This window comes from Diadema antillarum, unplaced genomic scaffold (assembly GCF_040938485.1).
Source record: "Diadema antillarum isolate AM-2024a unplaced genomic scaffold, OU_Dant_1.0 seq00001749_RagTag, whole genome shotgun sequence".
Taxonomy (NCBI): Eukaryota; Metazoa; Echinodermata; class Echinoidea; order Diadematoida; family Diadematidae; genus Diadema; species Diadema antillarum.
The window spans coordinates 17,272-42,807 of NW_027272431.1; the positions used below are offsets into that span (position 1 = coordinate 17,272).

General features: G+C 38.7%; 1 protein-coding gene across 1 annotated transcript; it reads right to left on the bottom strand.

Moving 5' to 3' along the window:
- Positions 1 to 523: 523 nt before the first annotated feature.
- Positions 524 to 25,188, bottom strand: LOC139712000 (DNA-directed RNA polymerase III subunit RPC5-like). The gene is made up of 18 exons (XM_071623841.1): positions 25,154 to 25,188; positions 21,337 to 21,387; positions 18,174 to 18,251; positions 16,444 to 16,556; positions 15,730 to 15,812; positions 12,522 to 12,629; positions 11,760 to 11,920; positions 10,708 to 10,790; positions 9,828 to 9,964; positions 9,178 to 9,298; positions 8,060 to 8,141; positions 7,092 to 7,151; positions 5,551 to 5,708; positions 5,021 to 5,085; positions 4,019 to 4,527; positions 2,318 to 2,392; positions 1,486 to 1,614; positions 524 to 894 (listed from the first exon to the last, which is right to left on the bottom strand). Exons 3-18 carry the CDS (start codon positions 18,228 to 18,230, stop codon positions 835 to 837), a joined length of 2,001 nt encoding a protein of 666 aa, XP_071479942.1. The 5' UTR covers positions 18,231 to 18,251; positions 21,337 to 21,387; positions 25,154 to 25,188; the 3' UTR covers positions 524 to 834.
- Between the last annotated feature and the right edge of the window lie 348 nt (positions 25,189 to 25,536).

Consider the following 25,536-nt stretch of genomic DNA (forward strand, 5'->3'; position numbering starts at 1 on the left):
CAGAATAGTGCCCTCCCTGAGAACATAAAATATGTTGCATTTATCTATGATTCCTGCAATATAAACCTACTCCCAGCTCTCATGCAATGTTTTACAACATCTCTTTCCTACAGCCCTGCTACCTCCTCACTATTAAATGCAAGACCAGTTTTATGCTTCACGGTGGAAGCTTTCTCAAATCTACCTGTATATCCGACATGAATCAATTTGGAATTTAAAGAATGTTTTATTCTTATTCAGTCATTCTGGTATACGATTTCTGGACAAGGTCTTACACTGGCAATAAGCACAGTTGTTTAACAAGGCTAACATCTGCACTGAACCGTATTACACGTGTATTGGAAATCTGCAGCATTATCCAGCCATAAAACTGCATGCAAGAATGACAGCACATTATCTGTACATACTTTTTATCATCATGCCGCGCACTTAACTGATCATCCTATCAGTTTTCTCGCAGGGCAGTCTTAGTATGATATAAATGAAATTACATTCACATGCAGAAATGTAGGTTGGTATCAAATTCCTTGGTACGAGAATGTCATGACAGTGACCATGAGGCTGACGATGGCAATCATAAACCCACAGAACAGCGACTAAAAAGATTAGTCTTGTAGACAAAAATCAACCTAAAAACATAATGCCACATTGCTTTCCTAATATGAGATTTCAGACAGAATTACTGATGGTCCACTGCACAAAATGACTTCTGAGAATTAGGAACATGGAACTGAAAAGCTGCAGTACAAAACATACCAGCAAAAACAAGAATAAGGACTAAAATTTTCTTGGTAGATTGCAATAAAAACAGGAGCTCCTAGAAGATGGCCTGGGTCACGTTGTAGGGATGGTCCCTTTTAAATACCAGTATGGTGACTTGAAGACACACACACTCTGTTGGAGAGAGAGAAAACAGCAAAACAAAAAGTGTTACATGATATGTTTCACTTCCTCCTATTCTTGAGTACAGTATGGTCTAACATTTTTTGTGTGTATTAGATAGAAATGTGTAATTACACATATTTATGAAATATTTACGACACTGACGGACCAAAACTGGATAGTCAGTGTAATTGGTTGAAGGGCATATGGACATGCAGTTTAACTCTTCTTTACTTGTTTGAAAAAAAAAAAAACACAAGATGTGGAACAAATTTCATAAATTTGAGATAAAACTCAATTATGTACCTTAAACAACAGTTGAGTTGTGCATTGCTCCTGATCATGCATTCCCAATGGGTCAGTCAGTAATGGTATAACAGCATAATAAAAAATCATTTTAATGACAATTTGTTTGATACCCACATCTATTTATTGTATAATACCAAATCAATGATTATCCTTGACTTTCTGGATTCTTTTAACCAGCCCCATAATCACACACTTTTTTTTAAAAATAGATTTCAATAATAATGTGACTTCATGGAAGTGCCTATACTGTGCAACATTTTATATTTTGCAAAATATGCCTTTATTTTCTCTCACCTTGAGTATCCTATCAAACTCCGCCTTGCTGGATAGGTCCACTCCTAGAAGTTCTTTGCATTGTTCTAAAATGAGGGTCTTCTTCAGCTTGAAGTTCTCTCTGAACAGATCAAGTATGACTCCTCGGAACTACAAGGGGGAAGACAACAGAGGAAACACTGAAAACTACAATATCAAATCACGATAAGAAAATGCTAAATGCACAAACAGGGCACACATTCATTATGCACAGAGCTGTGTAGCAAAGCGCTCAAGTATATACAGCGACACATGTTTGAGATGTTTAACATGTGCCTTTGAGAGTATGGAAAGCCATGTGTGCCATACAGACACTGGCCCACAGAGAGAATATTGACAAGACAGAAGTACTATCACAATACACCACCACACTAACACACGTATCCCACACAACCAATTGGGATTTACTGAAAGTTCTAAATGAGATATTCATAAATTTAGTGAGTAACTCTTCCAGTCATGCTTGTGTAATGAATAATGTCTTGCCCATCTTCACATCCAATGGTACATGTATATCATTCTAACCTGAATGATCCTCTTGGTAAGTACAACATCTGAAAAGCAGGATTTAATCGAAACCAAAGTTTAAGTATTTATGGTATTTTGCCTCCAAATATCACAGATATATCACTATTCAATTTAAACTCTATTCAGTTATTCAGTTCAATATACAGTCAACCTTGCTTAAGTCGACCTCGCATATGTCAAATGATCGCTTAAGTCGAAGGTCTTTTCATGTCCTCTTTTTTTTTTTAATATTCTAATGATTAAAAATGCATAACAGTATGACTTAGACGCCCCTGTATCCACTTACTTTGTCGTGGGCGTCACCCAAGGCTGTTCGGCAAAATAGTCTCTTGTCTGCCACCTCTTTATACTGGGCTGGCCACTAATGCATGGAATAGAAGAGGATGAGTGACAAGAGCTATACACAGAACAGTTTACTTATTTGAACAATTATCCCTGATCATTTGAACCACACAAAAGAGCTACAAGCCACCAAAGGTCTTCACCATCAAAGAATATTGAAAAATAAGAATAGAGACCTTTGTCATGATAACCAGGTTAACATGCATATATTATGTGTATGCATGCACATACTGTACATACAGATAACAAAGCTCAGAACACTGTTTCATGTAAATGCACAAGGCTAAGAAACACTGATGAGAAACTTTGGCATTTTGCGACATTTTTCGAGTACAAGTTATACACTATATACACATCCAAATGAATGAGAATAACAGGACACAAAACATACATGCTTACAAGAATTTGACTCTACCCATGAAAGATTATCAATCAGAATTAAAAGAGAATTGATTCGTGCAAAATTTGTCGATAAGCCCACATCTGTCATCTCATTTATATAAAAAGTGCATCCAACAGAAAATGAACCTTGTTGTTGTATACATAGGAAATGTCTCATACAATACTATTGGAACTCCCAAATTACACAATCTACATGCAGAGGAAGAGTTAGCACACAGGGCTACAAAATGTAGAGTTTACAATACTAGTCTCCCTTCTCTGGTCTGTTAGGCTTTTTTGCATGTGATTTTAGGTCCGAGACCAGAAAGTGTACAGTAAAAGTGGAAATTTTCGCGCATTTCGCGCAACCCGAAACTAGCGCGAAAATAAAAGCACACGAATATTTTTGCTTGCCATATATGTTCTTGTACTTACTGTCTTGATTCCGCGGAATTAAAAACATGCGAAACTCTTCTCATCAGGCCAAACGCGAAAAATTAGTCGCGCGAAAATATCCACTTTTACAGTATAGCTCTCTCTACTGTTTACGCAGCTGCTGTACATCATTGGACATCTGGACAGACTTTAATCTGAAGCTCAACCATTCATATTGCTAGATATTTATCTTTGTTGGACAACCCACTATGGTATGATTTAACAGTCAATTATGAAAGCCTTGGTGACACTGATGGACCCAAGGATTAGGTGATCTCTCCTCACTGACAATGGATTTTCAAATCACCTATGCCTACTAGGAAAAAGAAAGCACAGACCTCTGCCAAGCAGCTCATATCCACCACTGATCTTGTTCTTCCATAGAGATCAGTGATCTCCACCCATATGTACGCGTGCTGAAAGTCGCTTGGTTTCCCAAAGAAGCCTTTTGTAACTTCATCAACTTCCAGCTGCACCTCGCCTGAGCAGAAACTAGAGCACACACTTTAAAGCGCACATGAAAACCTAAAATACGTGCACCTTGAACTCCCAAGTTCATTCACCCTACCTGCCAAAATATCGAAAATCCTTCATAAAATCCATAAAAATTCCCGGATCACTACCAAAATTTAATCATCTGTACCTTGTGTCATTTTCAACCTTTCCTGTAAGTTTCATTCAAATCTGTTTACAACTGTTGGAGTTATTTTGCACACAGACAAACTAACCAACCAACAAAGAAACACTGAAGAAAATATAGCCTCTTCCCTTGGCAGAGGTGAAAAAAAAGAAACACAGTCTATGAACAAACTCTACACTGACGGCTCACCGGTACTTGGAGGAGAGTGCATCCTATATCCACTGCACTCTCTTCCAGCAGTTTGTCTGTGACCCCTGACCCCAGCACATGACCCGGAGGACTCTCCGTTAGCCGCCCCATCAAAAGCTTCCTCATCTGTGAGATGCTCAGGATGGCGTGCTCCTTGAAGATCTCATTGAGAAATGACATGAGTTCGGTCCTGAGGTCGCCCTGGCCCTGAGGGGCGGGGCTGCCCAGCTTGGGATAACTGGCAGAGCTGGATCGGCGCCTACCAGTCGCATGCCCCGCCTCGCCCACAGAGTTTGTAAGTGCATGGTTCCCTGCATCCAGGGAGGACATGGTCGGGATGCGCGAGGGCTCCGATGGCCGGAAGTTGTCAACATCGATGACATGATTGGAGTGGTCAGTATTCGAAATCGATGTTGCCTTGGTGGGACTCGAGTCGGACATTGAGGAGGACTTGCTTCTCGTTCGACTTCTTGACCCCTTCACTCGCTCAGGTCCAGTGCTCATTTCAACTGCAAGATAGGATCCATGCAAGGTCATTATACTTCAAAATATTCTATACTTCTTATGCTGTCATATGAGCAAGGCATGCAGATATGTTATTGTAGATACAATTACATACATATGTATGAATTTACATAATTATGCCAAGACGTCTCCAAATTTGGAGATTATTACAAGTAGCATCTCTTAATTCATACAATGCCCCTTCATCTATCACTTGAGACTCGACAAATTTCTTCTGCCTCTCCTTTTTTTTTTCAAACATTAGCCTGCCTTCCCTTATCTACCAGTCTATCTGTCTATCTCTCCACCCAGCTATCTTATACAATGTATGTCTTTCTATCTCTGTCATTTCTCTCTCTCTCATGCTAATATCTTCTATTTGAGTTTTCTAATTGTGACAATGCAAACTGTTACAAGAGGAACATCTTTCGGTTTGAAAAGATATAAATGATACCCTGTTTCATGTGATTGGTAATATATAAAACATGTCATATCTACCTGGATCTTTTCCTTTGCCCTTCTTTTCCGTCTCATGTTTGGGGATCTTCAGAACCTTGGAAAATCTGGGGAACAGAACATAACACACACTCTCTTTTTACTTGGATCAACTCATCATATTATTATAAAATTATCTTTGTAACACAGATCGAAGAAGAACTTCACAAGTCTATTTTTTAAGTCCAGGAGCTCAAAACTGCGTTCTTAAGTACAAGACACTGACACCAAAGACAGATTTTTCTAAGCAGAAGGAAAAAAAATGGAAGCAGAAAAAAGATGCGAATGATAGTAAACTGACACAGCATTAACTCAAACCTGTCTGTAGTGGTCACCAAGGGGGACAAAAAAGTGGCTGTTATAGACAGATGGCTGCTGCATACAGTAACAGTATTTAATATGGCTTTTCCCTCAGCGGAACTTCAGTTTAATATACATAGTGGCTGTATGCGGCAGGTGGCTGCTAAAGACAGGTGGCCACTAAGACAGTTTGACTGATAAAAATATCAAAGTGAATCACTGTTTGGACTCACTGCTGCAGCTTGGCTTGCCAGATCATGTGCTGCCTCTGGGCAACATCTGCGTGGCGGTCAACGAAGTCCTTGTCCGGCTCTAGGAGGAACTCCCACCCCTGGTTGACCCTTGGCCTTGCCATCTGCTCAAGAATCTCTTTGGTGTCCTCTGCTTGCAGCTGTGAGCATCATAAATTCCTCACAAATGTCAATTCACTGGACTAGCAAAGAGTTACGTCTAATCACAGACATTAGAATTGTCTTATCTATTACATGCAAACATCATTCTTCACACATTCAGGTGTATGCATTGTAGTGGGGCAGATATGTGAAAAAGATGCTCACATCCGGCGGAAAATATGAAATTTTGCACACAGTGATTTCAAAAATTGCCGGATCCAAGAGGTCTGACCACGGGGTCGGCCGCCATTTTGAATTCCAATATGGCCGCTGTCAAAGATCCCTATCTTCAGTTCTGAATAACATAGGCCATTAAAATTTGATACATAAAAGCATAGTGATGTGACCACTTCAATAACAGACTTATTTGATATGTCTGATTAGCTGCACGGCAGCCAATTTGAATTTTCCTACATAGTTGCCATGTTGGAGTGTGGAAAATTTCTATCTCGGGTTTGCAAATTAGGCTACCTGATTGAGCACGCATTTGTAACTGACTGAGTGCGCGCTATTGTATTTACATTGTGACGTCAGTGAAAGGTGCATTATGATTTATTTTTGCTGCACTTTTTGACATGCCCATGAATTTTAATCATGATTTTTGTCTTGGCAGCTATATTGGAATTCAAAATAGCGGGCATTGCGTTTGTCAGACACATCACATTATTCCATTTTTTTACTCAGCATGTAAAAATACCTGTTTGCAGCTAATTTCCGCGTCACTCATCACGTAGAACTTGAGAAAGGGATTTTGACCTTTTCGTCGAGGCGGCCATCTTGGAATTTAAAATGGCGGCCATTCTATGTTCGTCAGGCACTTCAAATTAATCTGTCATCAAATTCAGCATGTCATAAATTTTGGTGCCACAGGTCATTTAGAACTGAAGATAAGGATCTATAAATATGTTTTGTGATGGCAGCCATATTGAAATTCAAAATGGCGGCTGACCCCGTGGTCAGATCTCTTGGATCCAGCAATTTTTGAAATCAGCGCCCCAAAATACCCCTATTCGCAAAATTTCACGTTTTCCGCCGGATGTGAGCATCTCGACCATTTTTTGGTACATATCTGCCCTACTATTGGAGTCGGAGTGTTTGAAGGATCACAGGTTGAGAAAAGCTTAGGACACACATGTGATGGAAACTTTGAATAGAAACACTTAGTGGTAATGAATGTGCCACACTGACACATCCATGTCATTTAAACTCTTTGATACACCACAGGTCTAGAAATGTCTCCACCGACCACCTTGGCTGGAATGAGCTTCACCTCATCACACAAACAATACACAAAATGTAATTCTCTGTACGTGGCTAATGATAGTTAACACAGTTATGGCAAACAAATCAGAAAAGCAGTCTTCCACACATCATTCCCTTACCTTTGTGACGGAAGCGACTTCTTTTCTCACCACACACCGACTTTGGGTGAACCTCCACATCTGAAAGGGACAAACAATGTCAGCTGTATTCACGTATGTGCTTCTTTCATGCACAATCAGCTAAATTAAATGATTTTTTATTTGTACTGTGGTAAAATGTATGAAAAGCAAGCACAGTCTATCTCTACGGGTGTAAAGAAATGCACTGGCATAAACCCTCAAAGGGGGCTAAAAAAATAAGCACTTTAGAAGACTGAAAAAAAAATCTTTTAACACAATGAGTTCAGTGTTTTCTGCATTGTTGTGATCAAATTCTATAATCTATTTTCAAATACACTCCTTTTATGTGCAGTGCTCTAAATTCTTCTGAAGCCCCCCTCCCCCCCCCCCACAAAAAGAAACCCTTCCTCATACCATTCTGTAATTAGTGTCACTTCTGTATTTTCTGTTCTGTGTTCATATCTTTGAAAGATACCCCCAAGTGAAATGGAGCTTGATACTTATCACACATAACACCAAAAGAGTGTTATCGGACTTGTAGGACAATTTCGCAAGTGGTTGAATTTGCGATTGAGAACCATAGTGATGAATGAGAAATAGGTATTACAACCTATTCAAGAGAAAATTTAGTGAGATATCACCTTGGGAGACAATAAACAGTGCATTTGTGTTGTGGGAGCCATTGTTTTGAGAGTTTTTCATTTTGGAAAATATCAGTCAACGCATGAAATTAATGAAAATGAAAACACAGCGAAACATACTGCAGATACTGCAATTACACTGATGTAACTTTGTTAAAAACAAGACTTTTTTTTCTATTCTGTCATCATGGATGTTAACGTCATGCTCACTTCTTTACTTCTCTAATATCATTGCTCTAGTACTATACAGCTGAATTCACAAGTAATTTCCCTTCTTTCTGTACACTACTTAGAGCTCTACGTGATGAAGAAGAACAGGGGACTTACAACATAGTCCCGTCCACGGCAGAGAATTTCTGAAGACACTCCACTGATGGGGCTGGAGGTATCCTTAGGATACAGCACTTCACTGCAGCAAATTAAGAACACATTTTGCAGTGTTAATATCACCACTAGTGTGAGTCTGTTTTTCATGACTTAGTCGATTTCTCTTCATTATTATCATTTTCTTTTCTGTATGCAAGTTTATTGTAGTCATGCATCACATGATGCAGGTCTACATAAAGAGTCAAAACACATGAACATTTTATTCAAATTCATAAAAAAAGTGAACAGTGAACATGAACAGTTCAATGGCAAAACGATGTAACTCTATTCTTCCTCATTTGAGACCTCTGCAATTAAAGCTAATAAAATATGAGGACAATCATACACAATAATCAATCACAACATCAAGAATATTCCCTTTTATATTTCAGGTGAGGCATCACTGTTTCATTTTACTCTATATGATGATCTTATTCCTTTCTGCAATCACTCTTCACATGTTACCAGCCAAAATATTAATTTTTCTTTCGTGGAAGGCACAAATGATTGAAATTGTACTGATCCTCACTTCTGAGAGATATGTCAATCACAAACTATGTTTCCATTACTTGCAGTATAATATCATTCTAGCCATAATATTGGTTCTTAAATAACAAACATCAACACGTGAAGGAACCTTCAACTGATCCACAAATATGCATGCAGTGCATCAGCATATCAAGCGATACGCAGATTGAAGGAGTCTCATTCATCTCTGTTCTAAGAATCATTCCAGGGATCATGACCAGCAGACACACTGCCACTATAGCGAGGATTACATGGGTGGGTAAGTAGACACATTGCCACTATAGTAAGGATTACATGGGTGGGTAAGTAGACACATTGCCACTATAGTAAGGACTACATGGGTGTGTGAGAATAATTGTAGATGAAATCTAAACAAATTTGAAAGTTATGAAATAACTGTCTGAAATGCCATTAAACTGTAAACATTTCAATGCATACAAACTGCAAACAAAAATGTCTAAAAAGTGGGATTTGGATAGAGTGAAAAAAACAAAAAATCTAAACTCAGATTAAACTCTGAACTCTCACATCCCTGGGATTAAGTTCCTCACCTCTTTACCACCCAGGTGCCCTGTACCAGGAGGGCTACAGTCTGGAGAGCCTTGAGGACGGAGCTCTGGTCATAGCTCCCTGGTAAGATGGTCATCAGCTGGGAGAAACGGATCACTTTGGCTGTGTGTGGTCGGGGAAAACACACGGGACAATCATTTAAAGGGAGAAATCTGATATTGATGATCATATTAAATTGGAACACTGATGCTCAGGTAATGGAGGAAGATGGTATTGTAACGAAGTGGAGATAATGATAAGCAATGGTCACAAGAGAGGAAAGGAGGAGGGAAGAATGAGAGAGAGAAGAGGAGGAGGAGGGATGGAGAAAAGAGGATGAGGAAGAGGTAGAGAATATGGAGGAGAGGAGGAGGAGGGGAGAGTAGAATAAAGGAAGAGGAGGTGGAAGAGGAGGAAGAGAAAGAGAGAGAAGGAAATAATGACAAAATGAGAGGAGGAGGGATAGAGACAGTAAGGGAAACATGGAGAAGGGAAGGGTAGAGTAGGGAGCCAAAAGAGGAGAAAGAAGAGGATGAGAAGGAGGAGAAAGGTGATGTTGTAAGACTATAAAGAAATAATAATGGGAATGGTTGCCATGACACACACAGAAGATGAAGACTGGGATGAAAGACGGTGGCAGAAGAAGACTCACCATTGATGAGCAGCGCTCTGACTTGGTCTGGCAGCGTCATGGTCTTGAGTTGTGACATGGAGAGAATGTTGACAGGCATCTTGGGCTTCGCCAGCTTGTCCTCTTCAGGTTCGGGAATAAGCGATGACAGATATTCTCTGGCAAGAAAAAAAAGGATGTTAATGTAGCAACAATGTTAACTTCATGCAATGAGATTCATGCCTGATATTTTTTCTAGTCTTTTGTCTGCTGCAACACTTTTTATATAACTTGGCTGGGAGGGGAGGGGGTAAAAGATATTGATGGCATCAGAATCTGGTTGGCAACCAAGGCCTGACAAGTCAACCCACTCTTTGCAAACAAATCGTCTACATATTCTTAATATCTTTTTAGATATGAAAAGATTCACTATCGCATATTGAGAACATGATACATTATGAACATCTGTAGAAATAAGTGGTTCCTGAAACAAGTGAATCTTGCAATAAAAATCTTGAAAAAAAAAAAGCCTTATGTTGTGGTCACCAATTCTTAAGGTTGTACAGACTGGGTCACCAAAGTTCACAATCCAGTGTAGATTCTCCTGATTCTGTCTTTGGCCAGAAAACAATGGATCTATAAAATGTGATAAATGTACATGTGTTTGTATTTTGAATAGTTTTCTTCTCTCTTATTGACACCCTCAGAATAAGGAATTTAATGAGTTATGACATTTAAACAAACAATGGGATAGTTTTGTTACCACATTTGATTCAGAAATAATATATCAATGATATAAAACCACACAATAAGCACATATCTTGAGCATTTCACTGTCACTCTTCTGGAACAACATAATTATTTATGCCAAGCTTACAAATGAGACGCTGTGGGATTTTTCTACATTATCTCCTACACTCACTTTGGAGGTAGAACTAGTTGGTTGATTTCATTATCAACAGACTGGCAGTACAGCTGCTCTCTTTCTCTCTCACTGAGAACATCCTGTAGACAGACAGACAGACAGACAAATAGATACAGCAGGTGAGTACAAAGATAGGTAGATGAATGAATGGGTAAAAGAGTAGCCAAGACAGATTGATAATTTAGTACTCTAATTTTCGTGGTGTAGAAATTTGGCACGACATGAAACCAGCCAAAAATAATGGTAGAAAATTGTTTGCATGTTGTATGGAGTACTAATATATTTTGATTCTGCCGAATTAAAACACAAAAAAATTCATTTTACTTGACTGAGTGCAAAAAACCCAACAAAATTCATGAGAAAATTGTCACTTTTTGCAGAAAGTATGCAAAAGACAAAATTAATGAACCATTGAATGTATAAATAACATAACAATGAAAGAAACTGAATAAATGACACGAATATACGAAACATATAAAGTTCATGTGTCATCTGGATATACTCTCATGATTAAAATTCAGGAAGGTGAAAGAAATTGAAAAAACAAGGTTCAAATCAATGCCTGCTCTTTCAGTTTTGAAGAAAGGGGAATAATGTTATAAATATATGCCATCTTAGTCCATGAACTACTATTTAATCACTGAGGATTGAGTTCTAACATATGATTTGTTCCAGGTCTGGAACCAAGATGTTAAAGTGTTCAATTATTTCCAAAATAGCTCTTCATGCATCAATGCTAGTTTGATTCCATGAACATTCATACTTATGTTAGACTAATAACATCAACTGGACACATGTGCACGTAAGTATAAAGTAATATCATCACAGTGAACTTGATAATTTATCAAGGAGAGGGTCAGTACTGTATTCATGCAGGCGACAATGCATCTGGTGGATGTGTTGAATACTATATTAAACTCATTTAGCCTTTCACTTGTAACATATGTTGTGTTCCAATAGAGAATGGCTCAAGTCGATAAGGAAAACTAGTCTCTGTCATGTAAAAATCCATGATCAATAACAGCCCTAAGAGTCGACTGTCAACTCACATCAATAGGTCTGTGGTGGACATGAATCCACTGCTCCTCTGCCATCTTCTGCTCATGGTACTCATACGATGCCAGGCGTCTGGCCCGAGCCTGGTCCGTCTCGGGTCGGACCATTTTGACTGTGACCGGCTTGGCATCCTCCTCGTCCTGGGAGTCAGTCCCTGGGTTGTGAGAAGAAAACAAAAGAGTTGGGACATTAATCTAGAATTTAAATCGTGACACATTTTCTCTGAATTTCATCATCTGAAGACTCTTGAATTGACATATTTGTAAAATACAAACATGCTTGCATACTTGGTGTACAGCAATGATCTAACCATACTTAAATACATGACTGTGTAACAAAGAAGAACTATTAGAAAAGAATGTTATATGACAGGAATCTTACTATGGATGACAGTGATCTAAGATATACTCAGAAAAGCAGTTCTGGTGCATAGCAAGTTCTTGTTTTTACGAGTAGATGTGATACTGCATCAAAGAATGACAATACTATTAAATCTACTACTGTACTGACCTGGTGGTGATGACGGTGATGGTAATAAAAGTATTAAGTATGAGTATACAAAAGCAGAAGAAATAGTAGCGAGAACAATTTAATTGATTTATTAACCCGTTGAGGACTGTTTGGATTTTGCTGCAATGCCCATTTCCCATGGACGCTTGCCCGAGTATACTCGGGACTCGTCCTTAACAGGTTAATAGAACAACAGTGATGATGTTGGTGATGATGATCATCATCATTTTCAAAGCAAAACGTACCATCAACTTCCATCTTGTCCTGCTTTCCTCTACTGTCAGCCTTATCAAGGTAACCAAAACTTGGTCTCAACTGGATGATACTGTGGAGTGGAGTGAGGTGTAGTTCTCCTGAAGTAAAACACATGGTAAATGCAATTTGCTTATTTACATCTATTCTCAAAGTTGTTCAGGTCTGCTTAACCCGTTCCTTCCGCAATTCTCTGAGTGCCTTTAATGCCCCCAAACGAGATTCTTTTCGCCAGTCGACAGAGAGGCACACAGGTTGGTAATCCAGATGTGTGAAGGCAGTCAAGCGGTTCATTGTGTCCCCCTTTCTACGGTCAACTACATGTACCCATGAACAATGGAAATATCGATCGGGTGGGAGGTATGAATAGAGCGTGCGCTGATGAGCTCTCAGAATCTTTTGTTCTACACAAAACCAGATACCTGAATGAGGTAACTGGGGTCAGCGAACCCGCATTTCTAACTGATCTCAGCCTTGATCATTATGTACATGTTCGTACGAGTTTACAGCAAAACAAGCAAAAAACTAAATCAGGAAAAGGTACATAATACTATAAAACCCCCCTTTTTTAAAACAGCAGGAGAACAAATCCTGATAGAATAAACTCTGATCTTTTTATCAAACCCACTTTTCTGAGCATTTTAACACAAAGAAACATGAATTTAGGCCACTGAAGCAGGCACCCTTGTCTTCATTTTGGGAACCTGGTAAAGGGCAAGTCCAAGATAACGCGCACGTTACGTATGGGACATTCAGAGACTTTTATGACCTGAAAAATAGTGTTAATGGCCTTTGATCATATTGAACTTCATCATGGTGATTGATATCTAGGAGAAGTATAATCATGTAAAAAATTGAGAAAAATGACCTTGACAATTATATTCTAGAAGAGAAAATATGTGCCGTTACGTATGGGACCAGAAAAATTTTGTTTTTTTGAACATTTTTTTCAACCTCAAAACTCTCTAAAAGTATATCATTCTACAACTTGTAACTCACTGTGATGAAAGTCACAACACTCAAGATTATCACAGGTAAGTTTCATGTAATTAGGCAAAAAGCTCTAATTACAGGTTCTAATTAAAGACAGACATGACGCGTTACGTATGGGACAGTTACGTATGGGACAGTTTGTCCCCCATTCATTTAGTGTGTAAAGAACCATGTTTATGGGTATTTTGCATAATTATTGAAGTAAAATCAGTTGAAACTACTCAAATACTGATCCAGATTGTCAAGGAAACAATATTCCCCAAACATTCACCATCATAATCATATTCAATCATATTTTTATATATTTATGACCAACTTGGGTATGCATGCCCTTTGTTCCCCATTCGTTTAGTGTGTGGAGAACCATGTTTATGGGTATTTTGCAAAATAATTTTGCAAAATACCCATAAACAAATTTTTGCATAATTATTGAGGTGGAATCAGTTGAAATTACTCAAATACTGATCTAGATTGACAAGGAAACAATATTCCCCAGATATTTACCATCATAATCACATTTAATCATATTCTATATTTTTTATGACCAACCTTAGTATGTACTGTATGCCCTATTTTCATCAGGATAGTTACTACTGAAAAATTGAATAGTTAAGTGTTTACTTCCATTGATGAAGGGCAGTTTGCCATTCAGTTTCAATAAAAAACAACTTGACACAAGAAATATCAAGTTTAATAAATAAGCAATACCTGCTGCGTGGAACCCCAGTGATCGAGTAGATATGTGATGTCTGTCTAGCAGTCAGGTCATTGATTCGAGTCACACCTCAGTATGTATACCCATGAATTTTGTCGTGGCTACTATTGAAAACTGAATAAGGACAATTTGTGTATCACTTGCAATAAATAAAAAATCATTTTACTTTATTTTTATATATATATATATCACAACCATTTCAAATTGGAACTCCATCACATAAACTTTGAATTCCTCTAGTCTTAAGATTGTATGCTCTTAAGTAATTCATATAATTGGTTTCCAATCATCTCATTAAATGTTGAAAACTGAATCCTCATTTCTACAAAAAACTATACCATCCCTTATATGCTGATTTTTCATTGTGTATTTTGCCATTTTCCCCTCCCCCTTTCTGAAAATTGTTCAGTCAAGTTCATGTATTGTTTCAAGTGTCTATAACTCAAAAAGTAGCTGCAATGTTGGGATGCTTTCTTCAGGATGATTGACCATTTGTGTACTGAGAGACCTTCCCAGCTATGCATTCACATGCAATATGTATGAGAATGTCCCATATGTAACACATTTGTCCCATACGTAATATTATTTCAATGCCTAATAAAAAATGTTTCTTTTACTTTTTTTTCTTTTTTCTCTGGTATTTAATTTCTCTAAACAATAAATTAGAACTTTCCAAAAGGGCATTAAAATAACCTTAGCAATTTCAGAAAAAACCTTAAAAAATGACCTCATTTTGTTACGTATGGGACATCTCGTGATAGGACACGAGCTAATTTGCATAATCATTTGCATAATCCCTAAATTTTCATACCAAGTTAAACTATGTGATGAACTTCTTATGTCCACATATTAATCAAATATCATTTGCTTTCCTTTGAATTAATATGAATTTTTATAAATGTCCCATACGTAACGCTGTGTTTCACATTTATGCAAATGAAGCCCTTGAAATTTGCATAAATTTACATAATATCATTTTTTCCTCCATGGAAATCAAAACTTCAACTCATAAGCTTCAAAATGATACCAAACATGTCAATATTGAGCAAAGATGAAATTTTGCCTTCTGAGGGGACCTTATCTTGGACTTGCCCTAAACCAGGTTCCCGTATATCAGTTGCTCCCATGGGAACCTGGTAAACCAGGTTCCCGTATGGAACGGGTTAAATGAATTTCTTCGTCTATGCCAAAGACCAGAACGTCATCTATTATTGCACGCATTTGATAAGGGAAAGTTTATGGGACAACTAAAATGGTTATACATATGCAGCAAACCTTTTCTTGGGATGCATAATGGCAGGGTAAAGTTTGCTGCTATTCTGTGATGTAAGCAACATGGACCATTCTTCCGGCAATGGCCGCTTCTCTTATGTCAGGAAACTCAAAAAGGAAAGGATCTGGACAAGAAATGCACAGCAGACATTAGTGACATGGTAGGACAATTCTGCAAGTGGGTAAAAAATGTGGAAGCTTCAATCTGCTTCTTAGCTCACCTCCTTTTAAGATGCCCACTGCATACTGAGCCATGGATTCCACGGTAGTCATTGAAGACAGCATCTGACGATCCATGACATCACTGCAAGATGTGAATGCCAGGCAAGCAAAAATTTACACATTCCAAACCATTTTCCATTAGGCTTCTTGACTAAGCCATGATCACATTATCAATCACACTTCCCTCCATGCTTGAATTGACTGTCAAGTACTGTGTATTATTAACCCGTTGAGGACGGGCTGATTTTGCTACAACACGCATTTCCCATAGACCCCTGCCCGAGTATACTCAGGACTCGTCCTCAACGGGTTAAGAAGTTTAAACCAAAAATAAAATGAAACACAAATTCAACATTTTTTCACACAATACATATATGTTAGCAAATATCATTAACCTTATCAAACATTTCTTTTTCAAGGCTGCTCTACATATGTTGTCAGAGGAAGAAAAAGTGTTTCTTTTCAAATAAAGGATTCCTGCATTAGGTTGTTTGAACCGGAATTGATTGACATATTGCCCTTCATCAACATAAATGAACACCAAGAGCTTAGTGTTTTAGAGTAAAAGCCATGATAAAAGTCTTGGGCATACATACTTGGGTGGGAGATCATTTATGTCGATGAAGGGCAAATTGTCAATTAAAAGCAATAAAATTGTTTTTTTCTTTTTTGAGTTAAACTTCTTGTTTAGGATAACAAATTCATATCTTCACCTCATAAATGTCCGGTTTTCTGTGCTGTGACCATCAACGTTCAGGGCGATCTGTTCTCCCTTTCCTTTAGCATAGTGAGTGGATTTGGTGTCTACGGCTAACTCCACCTCAACCTGTGAATGGTAAAGTGCAGTGTGAGACAGCAGTTGGTATATCAGGGTATGCAAGAGGTTGCTCTGACACCAGAGATTAATGTAACAAGAAAGAGCTCTTATCTCTTGTAAGGGTCCATATAAGGTCATTTGCGACAGTCGAATCTCACTACTGTAGGAGCGCCACTACGAGAAGATACTTGGCAGCTGGACTACTGTATAAGGGGTTATTTTTGCGAGGGTTTAATTATCGCAAATTTCACGAATCAAAGTTGGATTGCAAATTTAACACGCGAAAATGTCGCCATACACTACAGTAACAATACATGCAAGATAGCGTTGGTGTCAATTCAAATGTCTGTCACTTTCTAATTCGCGAAAATATCTGTACGCAAAACTAACAGCTTATACAGTATCTGTCTCCAAGATGTATTTAGGGTACACGACAATCATCCAATATCCAATTCTCTCAGCAAAAGGACCTACAGTCACATCTTCAACAATGAATTCAATCTGGGATTAAGAAACCTACAAAAGGATACAGGTCTGTCACACATGTGAAGCCTATAAGAACTCAAAATTTACCTCCACTGCAATGTCACACATGTGAAGCCTATAAGAGCTCAAAATTTACCTCCACTGCAACAGAAAAAAACCAAGAATATGAGCAATACACTACGTGGAAGGAATGTGCCGAGATGAGATGAGAAATGAGCAATAATAAATCCAGTTGCACATTTTTGTTCGACCTTCAAGAAGTTCTGACAACTTAATACTCTAACAATCAAAAATGTTAGTATACTCTATTATAAGAGAAAGCTCAGCATTAATAACCTCACAGCTTTTAATGAGGCCACAAAACAGAGGTAATGAAACTGTCGCCAAGTGAGGTCAATCAGAAACTGGTTTGTGCCTTCTGCAGTTGTTTGCGCTCATGGATCCAGTCAGTCATGTTGTTCTTTAGTCTGACTGCTGTGGTGGTCAGAATAGTTCAGCATAATTACATCCACTCTGTTGTATGCAATCCAAACCTTTCCAGAGTCAAAGACCACAGACCATAAATTCCTAGAAAGTGGGCACAGACTATGAAAAGTGACAAGGCATGGAAGTTCATCATTCGGATGTATGGATTCCTATCATTACCAGTGCATCAAGAAAATGTCATCCTTGATGATCAAGTACACTGTACCCTTCACTGACCCAAGTGGCAAGGACATTGTGCAATCACTGTTGTCAACACACCAAAAATGTTAACATGATCAATACATTGAGAGTAAATGTCAAACTCTGTACGCATGGTTTAAACAGCCCCATTAGTTTATGTCTGTGCTTGCATGCTAGCACTATCATCTGAACCCTACATGTCATATCAGCTGTAAGAAAGTGACTGATTCTCTAATGAAAGCAGAAAATCTGTCTTATAGAGTTTAACTTTGTACACTGCTTTCTAAAGCTGTACCTTAGCACTGAGTCTTTCTTCCATGTCCAAAAGACAATGTGATTGAATGATTATTAAGCCACTGATAAAGATGGAGAAAATATATCACAAATGTAATAAGTCAGTAAAAAAGAAAAAAAAGAGTAAAAGTAGAGCAATTGAGAGCTGTCAAGCAATTACAACAATATTTATGTACTAACCTTCTTCTGTTTGGGCTTGATGCGAACTGATGTATACTCAAAGTCATCATAGGGCATATGGCTAGGCCGGACAGGGTACTGCACAAATAAGAGCAAATATTCACCACATACTATGCAGTATAACTGGGCTTCAGCAATTCATTGGTTATATTGTGGGTTTATCTAATTAAATGAACAAAGCAAAACTGAAAATACACCTAAAGTCTTCATTCTCGATCATTTAAAGGTTTTATCTCAAACATATTACCAGTACTCAGTTTAACCCTTCTATATAGACACCATTAGACTAGTTTTGATATTTGATAAATGAATGGATTTGTGACAGACAATAAAAAGATCTTTGGTTTTCTTTCTATGTTCTGCATAATGATGTTTCTGATGCTTTATAATGCACTCCTGTACTTGGTCAATGATAAAACTGCCAGGGCTCCACACTAATGGTGGCCCGGTGGCCCGGGGCCACCAAAACGCACATCGGGCCACCAAAATTTCAGAAATGAAGCATTTGGTAGCCTGATCAGGCCACCAAAAGAGGTCCGATGTTTGCGTTTGGGCCACCAAAAATAAAAGTTACTGTGGAGCCCTGACTGCATACCAATACAACCATTAATTGTAGACTCCTGTCCATGTGTCTTTGCCTCATCATTCAAGCAGCACAAAACTAAACTAGAAATGTCGCTATGGCGACTGATGCCTCCGCCATAATGCATGATTCTCCCAATAGATGTATAGTACAATGTCTTCACAATGTGTGATGACAGAACGTTTTAACATAACTGGCAAAATCAAAATGACAGGTTCATAAGAAATATCTTGAATATCTTGAAAAGAGTGTAAACCAAAATTTAAACCAGGCCTTGACCCTTAACCCTTGACCTTCTGGCAGGAAATTTCCAAGAGAATCTCCATTAGGTAATACATGTATATTAAGTTTTTAAAATAATAATGCAAGCATTGCATATATACTAGTATATGAGGGAAATAGTACAATTTTGACGAGTTGACCTTGACCTTTGACCACTGACTATTGACCCATGACCCCTAAATTCCCTAGATAATCCCTGCCAGTCAGTACATGCAGATGTACCAAGTTCCATGAAGATACATGAACCATTTGTGAGAAAAGTGAAATTGTAACATTTTCACCTGATCTTTGACCTTTTGACCTTTGACCTTCCAACATGAAACTCTCTCTGGAGAATCTGTATGCAGTAGTACATGTCTACACTAAGTTTCAAGAAAATACCTTCGGGCATTGCATGGATATGGGGGAAATAGCAACATTTTTAGCATTTGACCTTGACCTTCTGACCTTTGACCTCTTGCCAATGTCACTAAATCTACTCAACTAATTGCCCTATCATACATCATCCTTGGACCAAGTTTGGTGAAAGCTGCTTCATCCAGTTTTGAGTTATCACGTAAACAGATAAATGTTAGGATTTGACCTTGATCTTTGACCTTTGACCTCAAAAAATTAATCAAAATTACCTCAAAAATTAATCAAGCAATTGTCCCACCATACATCATCCTTGGACAAAGTTTGGTGAAATTTGCTTGATCCAGTCTTGAGTTATCGCGTAAACAGATACAATTTCATGATTTGACCTTGACCTTTGACCTTTGGTCTTTAGCCGATTTCACCCAAAATCTAATCAAGTAATTGCCTCATTTTATACTTGGACCAAGTTTGGTAAAATTCCAGTCAATATTACTAAAGTTATCGCGTAAACGAATGTGGACGGACGGACGGACATACGAACGGACGGACAACCCGAAAACATAATGCCTCCGGCACCACTTCATGGCGGAGGCATAAAAAGTTAAATTACTGTGAACAAGTGGTCCTAGAAGAGAGTACAGTGCACTCCCGTTATAACGAACACAGTTATAACGAAATTCCGGTTACAACAAAGTAAAAAATTCAGGCTGCAATATTATCCTATGTATTTTTATTGTTAATTTTTTCAGTTATAACAAAATTTTGATGTAATGAAAGACTAGAAACGTCACTATGGCGACTGGTATGCCTCCGCCATAATGCATGATTCTCCTAATAGGTCCATAGTACATGTGGACAATGTGTGATTACATTTTTACAAAATTGGCAAAATATCAAAATGCCAAGTTTGTCACAAATGTGTTGAATGTTCACCTTCCTTGACCTAGGTTTAATTGGATGAATAGGAGAGCATGTATTGTGGATTTAAAGACTTTAACTTGACTTTGACCCATTCATAAGTTTATGCATTAAGTAATTTTCAAGGTAGGGAGAAAAAGTGCAATTTCTGTATTGAATAGTAAATTGCTACCATTTTCATCTGGCCTTTGATCCTAAGATTCATACAATAATCACTGTCAGGCAGAACATGCATAAATATGTAGTAAGTTTAAAGATAACTTGAACCACTTCAAAGATATGGAGGAAAAAGCTAGTTCAGCACTTTCACTTGATCTATGACCTTTTGACCTTTGTGGCAAAAAAAAAAGAAAAAAAAAAAGAACTTTCCATAGAATCTCTATTAGGTTATACATGCATACACCAAGTGTAAAAAAAAATAATAATCCTGCTGGCATTGCATAAATATGAGGGAAATAGTAAAATTTTGAAGTGTTGCCTTTGACCTTTGACCCCATAAACCCTAAATTCTCTAGATAATCACTGCCAGTCAGTACATGTATATGAGGCTATGTTCTATGAAGATACCTTGAACAATTTCCAAGGTACGGAGAAAAAAGTGAAGTTTTAATATTTTTACTTGACCTTTTGACCTTTGACCTCATGACCCCAAACTTTCACCAGAGAATCTAAATTGGGTAATACATGTATACACTAAGTTTCAAGAAAATATCTTCAGGCATTGCATAGATATGGTGGAAATAGTGAAATTTTACATATTTGACATTGACCTTTGACCTTGAGCATGTGCACCCAAAAGTTACTAGGCACAACTTCACCCCCTAATACACATACATGCCAAGTTTCATCAGGATACCTCAAAAGGTTTTTAAGTTACGCTGTCCACAAAATTCATTACGGACGGATGGACGGACAACCCGAAAACATAATGCCTCCGGCACCGCTTCATGGCGGAGGCATAAAAACTACCTGTCCCGAGGACTTTATTACAGCGGGAGGCCACTGTATAGGCACACAACTTACCTGAAAGACATACAGATTGTCAGCTAACTCCTTGGAAAGATACACATCAACCTGCAAAACAAACAAACAAACAAAGTAAAAAAGAAAAAAAATAACAGTTACTGCATTCACTGGTTTGATAATTGCCACACTGTATACATATATCCCCACTCTAGCTACATACTTGCAATTAAACTATTCAAACAAAAAATTAATATGAGGTCAACTGCAGGGCTTCTATTCAAAAGATGGTATTAGTCATATATAAGCTTTAACTCAGAGAAGAGGAGAACGTCCAGCCCAAGCGTCATCTCAAGTGTCCTTGTTGCAAATCGAAAGCACCCTAATGACCAAATGATGACTAGAATCTATGTCATACATGACATAATTTAAACCAGAGTAAAACCCCCAATTTTCGGACACTTAAGCTTTTTTGCAATATTTGTTCAACACAAATAATACTCTACAAAATCATATCTATAATAATGTATGTATAATACATCAACCTACTTTTTCCCAAGAGTGATTTTGTTGAATACATCACAAAATTTCACAGAATCCCCAAATATTATCACCATGTTAATTCCCAAAAATTCGGACAGCCTCTCCAAAATTCGGACATGCACGCAATTGTCAATACGCATACAAGGCCGCTGAAAAATGAGTGCGTGCTATACATGTACTTTGTTGGCGCAAGGTTGCATCAGGGACGTTGTGGCGCCCATTCGTATCCAAATTTTGGGGACTCTGCACTTGCATTCAGTCCCTATTAGGCTGTACATTTATTTTGTTTTTGAGGAGTAATTTTTTCAATTTTTAGTGCTTTTTCAGCAACTCCGATTCTTTACATGGGACCTTATTCAAACACGCTTTGGAAAAGGTGCGGCGATTCTGCTTTTTTGACGGCAAAATTTGAGATTTTTATTGAGATAGAGTCGACTCAGGCACTTTCTGGTGGTGAACGAGTGTGCCAGTATGTGAAACGATAATGATATGCATGTGTTGTGACAGCAGAATTTGCTGGCTTGTGATAACTTCGGATTTGCAGAATTTTTGGAGGCCGCCGGCCGAAAATTTTTTTTTCAGTAGGGTAACACCCCCAGTATTCGGTCACTTTTGCTTTTTTGCAATATTTTTCAAAATAAAATAATACATAGGCCTACATGCATCATATCTACAGCAATGTATGTGAAATATATCAAATTTCTTTAATCTCAATTTTCAGTTTGTTAAACATCACACAGAATTTCACGAAATCCAAAAATATATCACCTTGAAAATTCCCCAGAATACGGTCACCGCGACCAGTATGCGGTGACGCGATATGCGCATTCAAAGTCAAAGCGTGTTTGAGGCAGCTGAAAAATGCGCCGCACGCTACCTTGTTGGCGCAAAATTGCATCGGCGACATTGCGGTGCCCGTTGGTGACCGAATACTGGGGAATCAGCACTTGCATTCAACACTTGTATATTAAGTCAAAGAGTATCGGCACATACGGAAATTTTGTTTTTCTTTTGCATTTTTTTGAGGATACCATCACACTCCAAGCTTGCGAGAAGCAAAAAATACAGCAACAGCATCTTTCTTGATTTTAGCACTTTTTCGATGTGATTTGATACCATCACACTCCAAGCTTGCGAGAAGCAAAAAATCCAGCAAGAGAACAGCATCTTTCTTGATTTTAGCACTTTTTCGATGTGATTTGCGTGTGTTGCTGTTGTGACAGTTGAACTTACTGGCTGGTGACAAGTGATAAGTGACCGAATATATACCGGTGGCGGTAGCTGACCGAGAGTTTACTGGTGTCCTTCGCCTGCCCTATATAGGCCTAGTATGTGAGGATATGTTTTCAAAATCCATGAGCATCGGGAAAACGACAAAAAATCAAGTTTCTTGGACCATTATTTCTTAATTGCTATGTTAAGAAGTACCGAAAATTTTATTTTGGATGCGGTATGTTGTCATTTAGGTGAGAAAATTTCACTTTCGTCAGAGATCGTGCCCATTTTATCAGTTGGTTTCTGTTGATTGCTAGTGTGTTAGTATATGTGTAGTGTGCATGTCAGTTCGGGAAACCCACTCACAAGGGGGGTCCCTCCTTATAAGTAACCCGTCCCCCTTATAAGTAACCCCGTCCCCCTTATAAGTAACCCCCGGGGCACCCCTTATAAGGAGTCTCCACGCTTTTTTGCAATGCAACGCGAAAATGAAAGGACTGCGGCAATTCGCTTGATTATGTCCATAAAGCTTCACAAGTTTCCTAGTTACTCACGAAATTTGAGCAAAATCGGTTTGAGGCATCATATCTAAAATCATGGATTTAAATGCGATGTCAAACGACCCAAGCGAATGCTGTAATGCGAGCGATTACTGGCGCGAGTGTCGCCAGGCGCGGCGGCGCGGCAATGCTTGAGTGCAGACGTGGCGACTGGTTAGTCGCCACGTCTGCACTCAAGCATTGCCGCGCCGCCGCGCCTGGCGACACTCGCGCCAGTAATCGCTCGCATTACAGCATTCGCATGGGTCGTTTGACATCGCATTTAAATCCATGATTTTAGATATGATGCCTCAAACCGATTTTGCTCAAATTTCGTGAGTAACTAGGAAACTTGTGAAGCTTTATGGACATAATCAAGCGAATTGCCGCAGTCCTTTCATTTTCGCGTTGCATTGCAAAAAAGCGTGGAGACTCCTTACAAGGGGTGCCCCGGGGGTTACTTATAAGGGGGACGGGGTTACTTATAAGGGGGACGGGTTACTTATAAGGAGGGGCCCCCCTTGTGAGTGGGTTTCCCGAACTGATGTAACAGTGCAATGCTGTGTTTAGCGGTATATTACCGTGGATGTTGTACCTGCCGCAAACGGCTGCACAGCCGCTTACTGACGCAGTTACTCAATGACATCAAGACTGCCATTTCAGGAACAAACCAGTTTTGATCAGTTTCATAATGATATAATCCATAGTCTATACACAGTCACATCTAGAGAGGGAGTACAACTCAATGGGAGGTGATCTGTCCACCATCAAGCAAGTTAACTCTTTATGTGCCACGTTTGCACGTCCGACTCAGTCGACGGCGTGCCAACTTCGCATATTCTGCTCAACAAACAAAGCCGCCAAAACCAATCGATAAATCGCTATTCCCGCGGAACAATCAAAGCGTATCTCGCGCTTTTGTTCCCCTCACGTACGGCTTGTAAATTCTACAGTGAATGTGGTGAACGACTATCAAGCGGTATTCCCAACTAGATTTTGCATGTACACTTTAAGTTTCTGTCACTATTTTCTGTGCAAAAGTCATTCCTTTACAGTAATGTAGCAACTGGTAATTCAAAAGAAAAATTGAAAATAGAATTGTTATACATTGTATATGGAAGCAAAATTTGGCATTCCTCTCCTCTTTTACTTTGCTCACTATTAATAACTATTATGTCCAGCTTCTTGACAGAAATTTGTAGAAGTTATACAGATTGGAAAAACAGAATTCTTTCTCTAAGCATGGCTATCTTCGTGTCTCAGAATAACGTGGCACACAGGGGGTTTCCACCATGGCACATAAAGAGTTACCGGTAACGAAAAAAAAGAGTAGGTTTAGTGTAGCACATCCCGATCGACTGCACGCCATGGCAATTATACAGTCCCACCAATTCAAATTGAAGTTGGTTGGATAGAACACATCCTGTTTCACGCAGAACACATCTTTCGACAGCTATATTTCATTGTGAATTGGAAAATAAAAATGCATGAAATGCTTAATATGCTTCGAAGTGAACAGTTATTTTGAATACCACAACCGCAATCACCCAATATTCTCTGAAATTGAAGAAAATACATACTTCCTCGACCACGGCGTCTGCCTCCGCAGCGCCTGCCATCGTGTTCTGTAGTACAATTAGCATCATAAAACCGAAGAGGGCGCCAACGGAGCTGTCGTGAAACCCGATGGCGATAAGATTTCTCCTCCAGCCTGCTCCAAGAATGATGAAATAGGAATGCAATGTCCATAGCTCAAGTTTTCGAGGCACTTTATTGATCATCTATTTATGTGAATACAAATACACGCGTGGACTATTATCACTGATTTTAAAGGCATTTCCCCCAGAAACTTTTTCAGAGGGCCTACTCCCAGTGGCGTATCTAGGGGGGGGGGGGGGGGGGCAAGGGGGGCACGTGCCCCGGGCGCCACTCCTTGGGGGCGCAAAAAAAAAGAAGAAGAAAG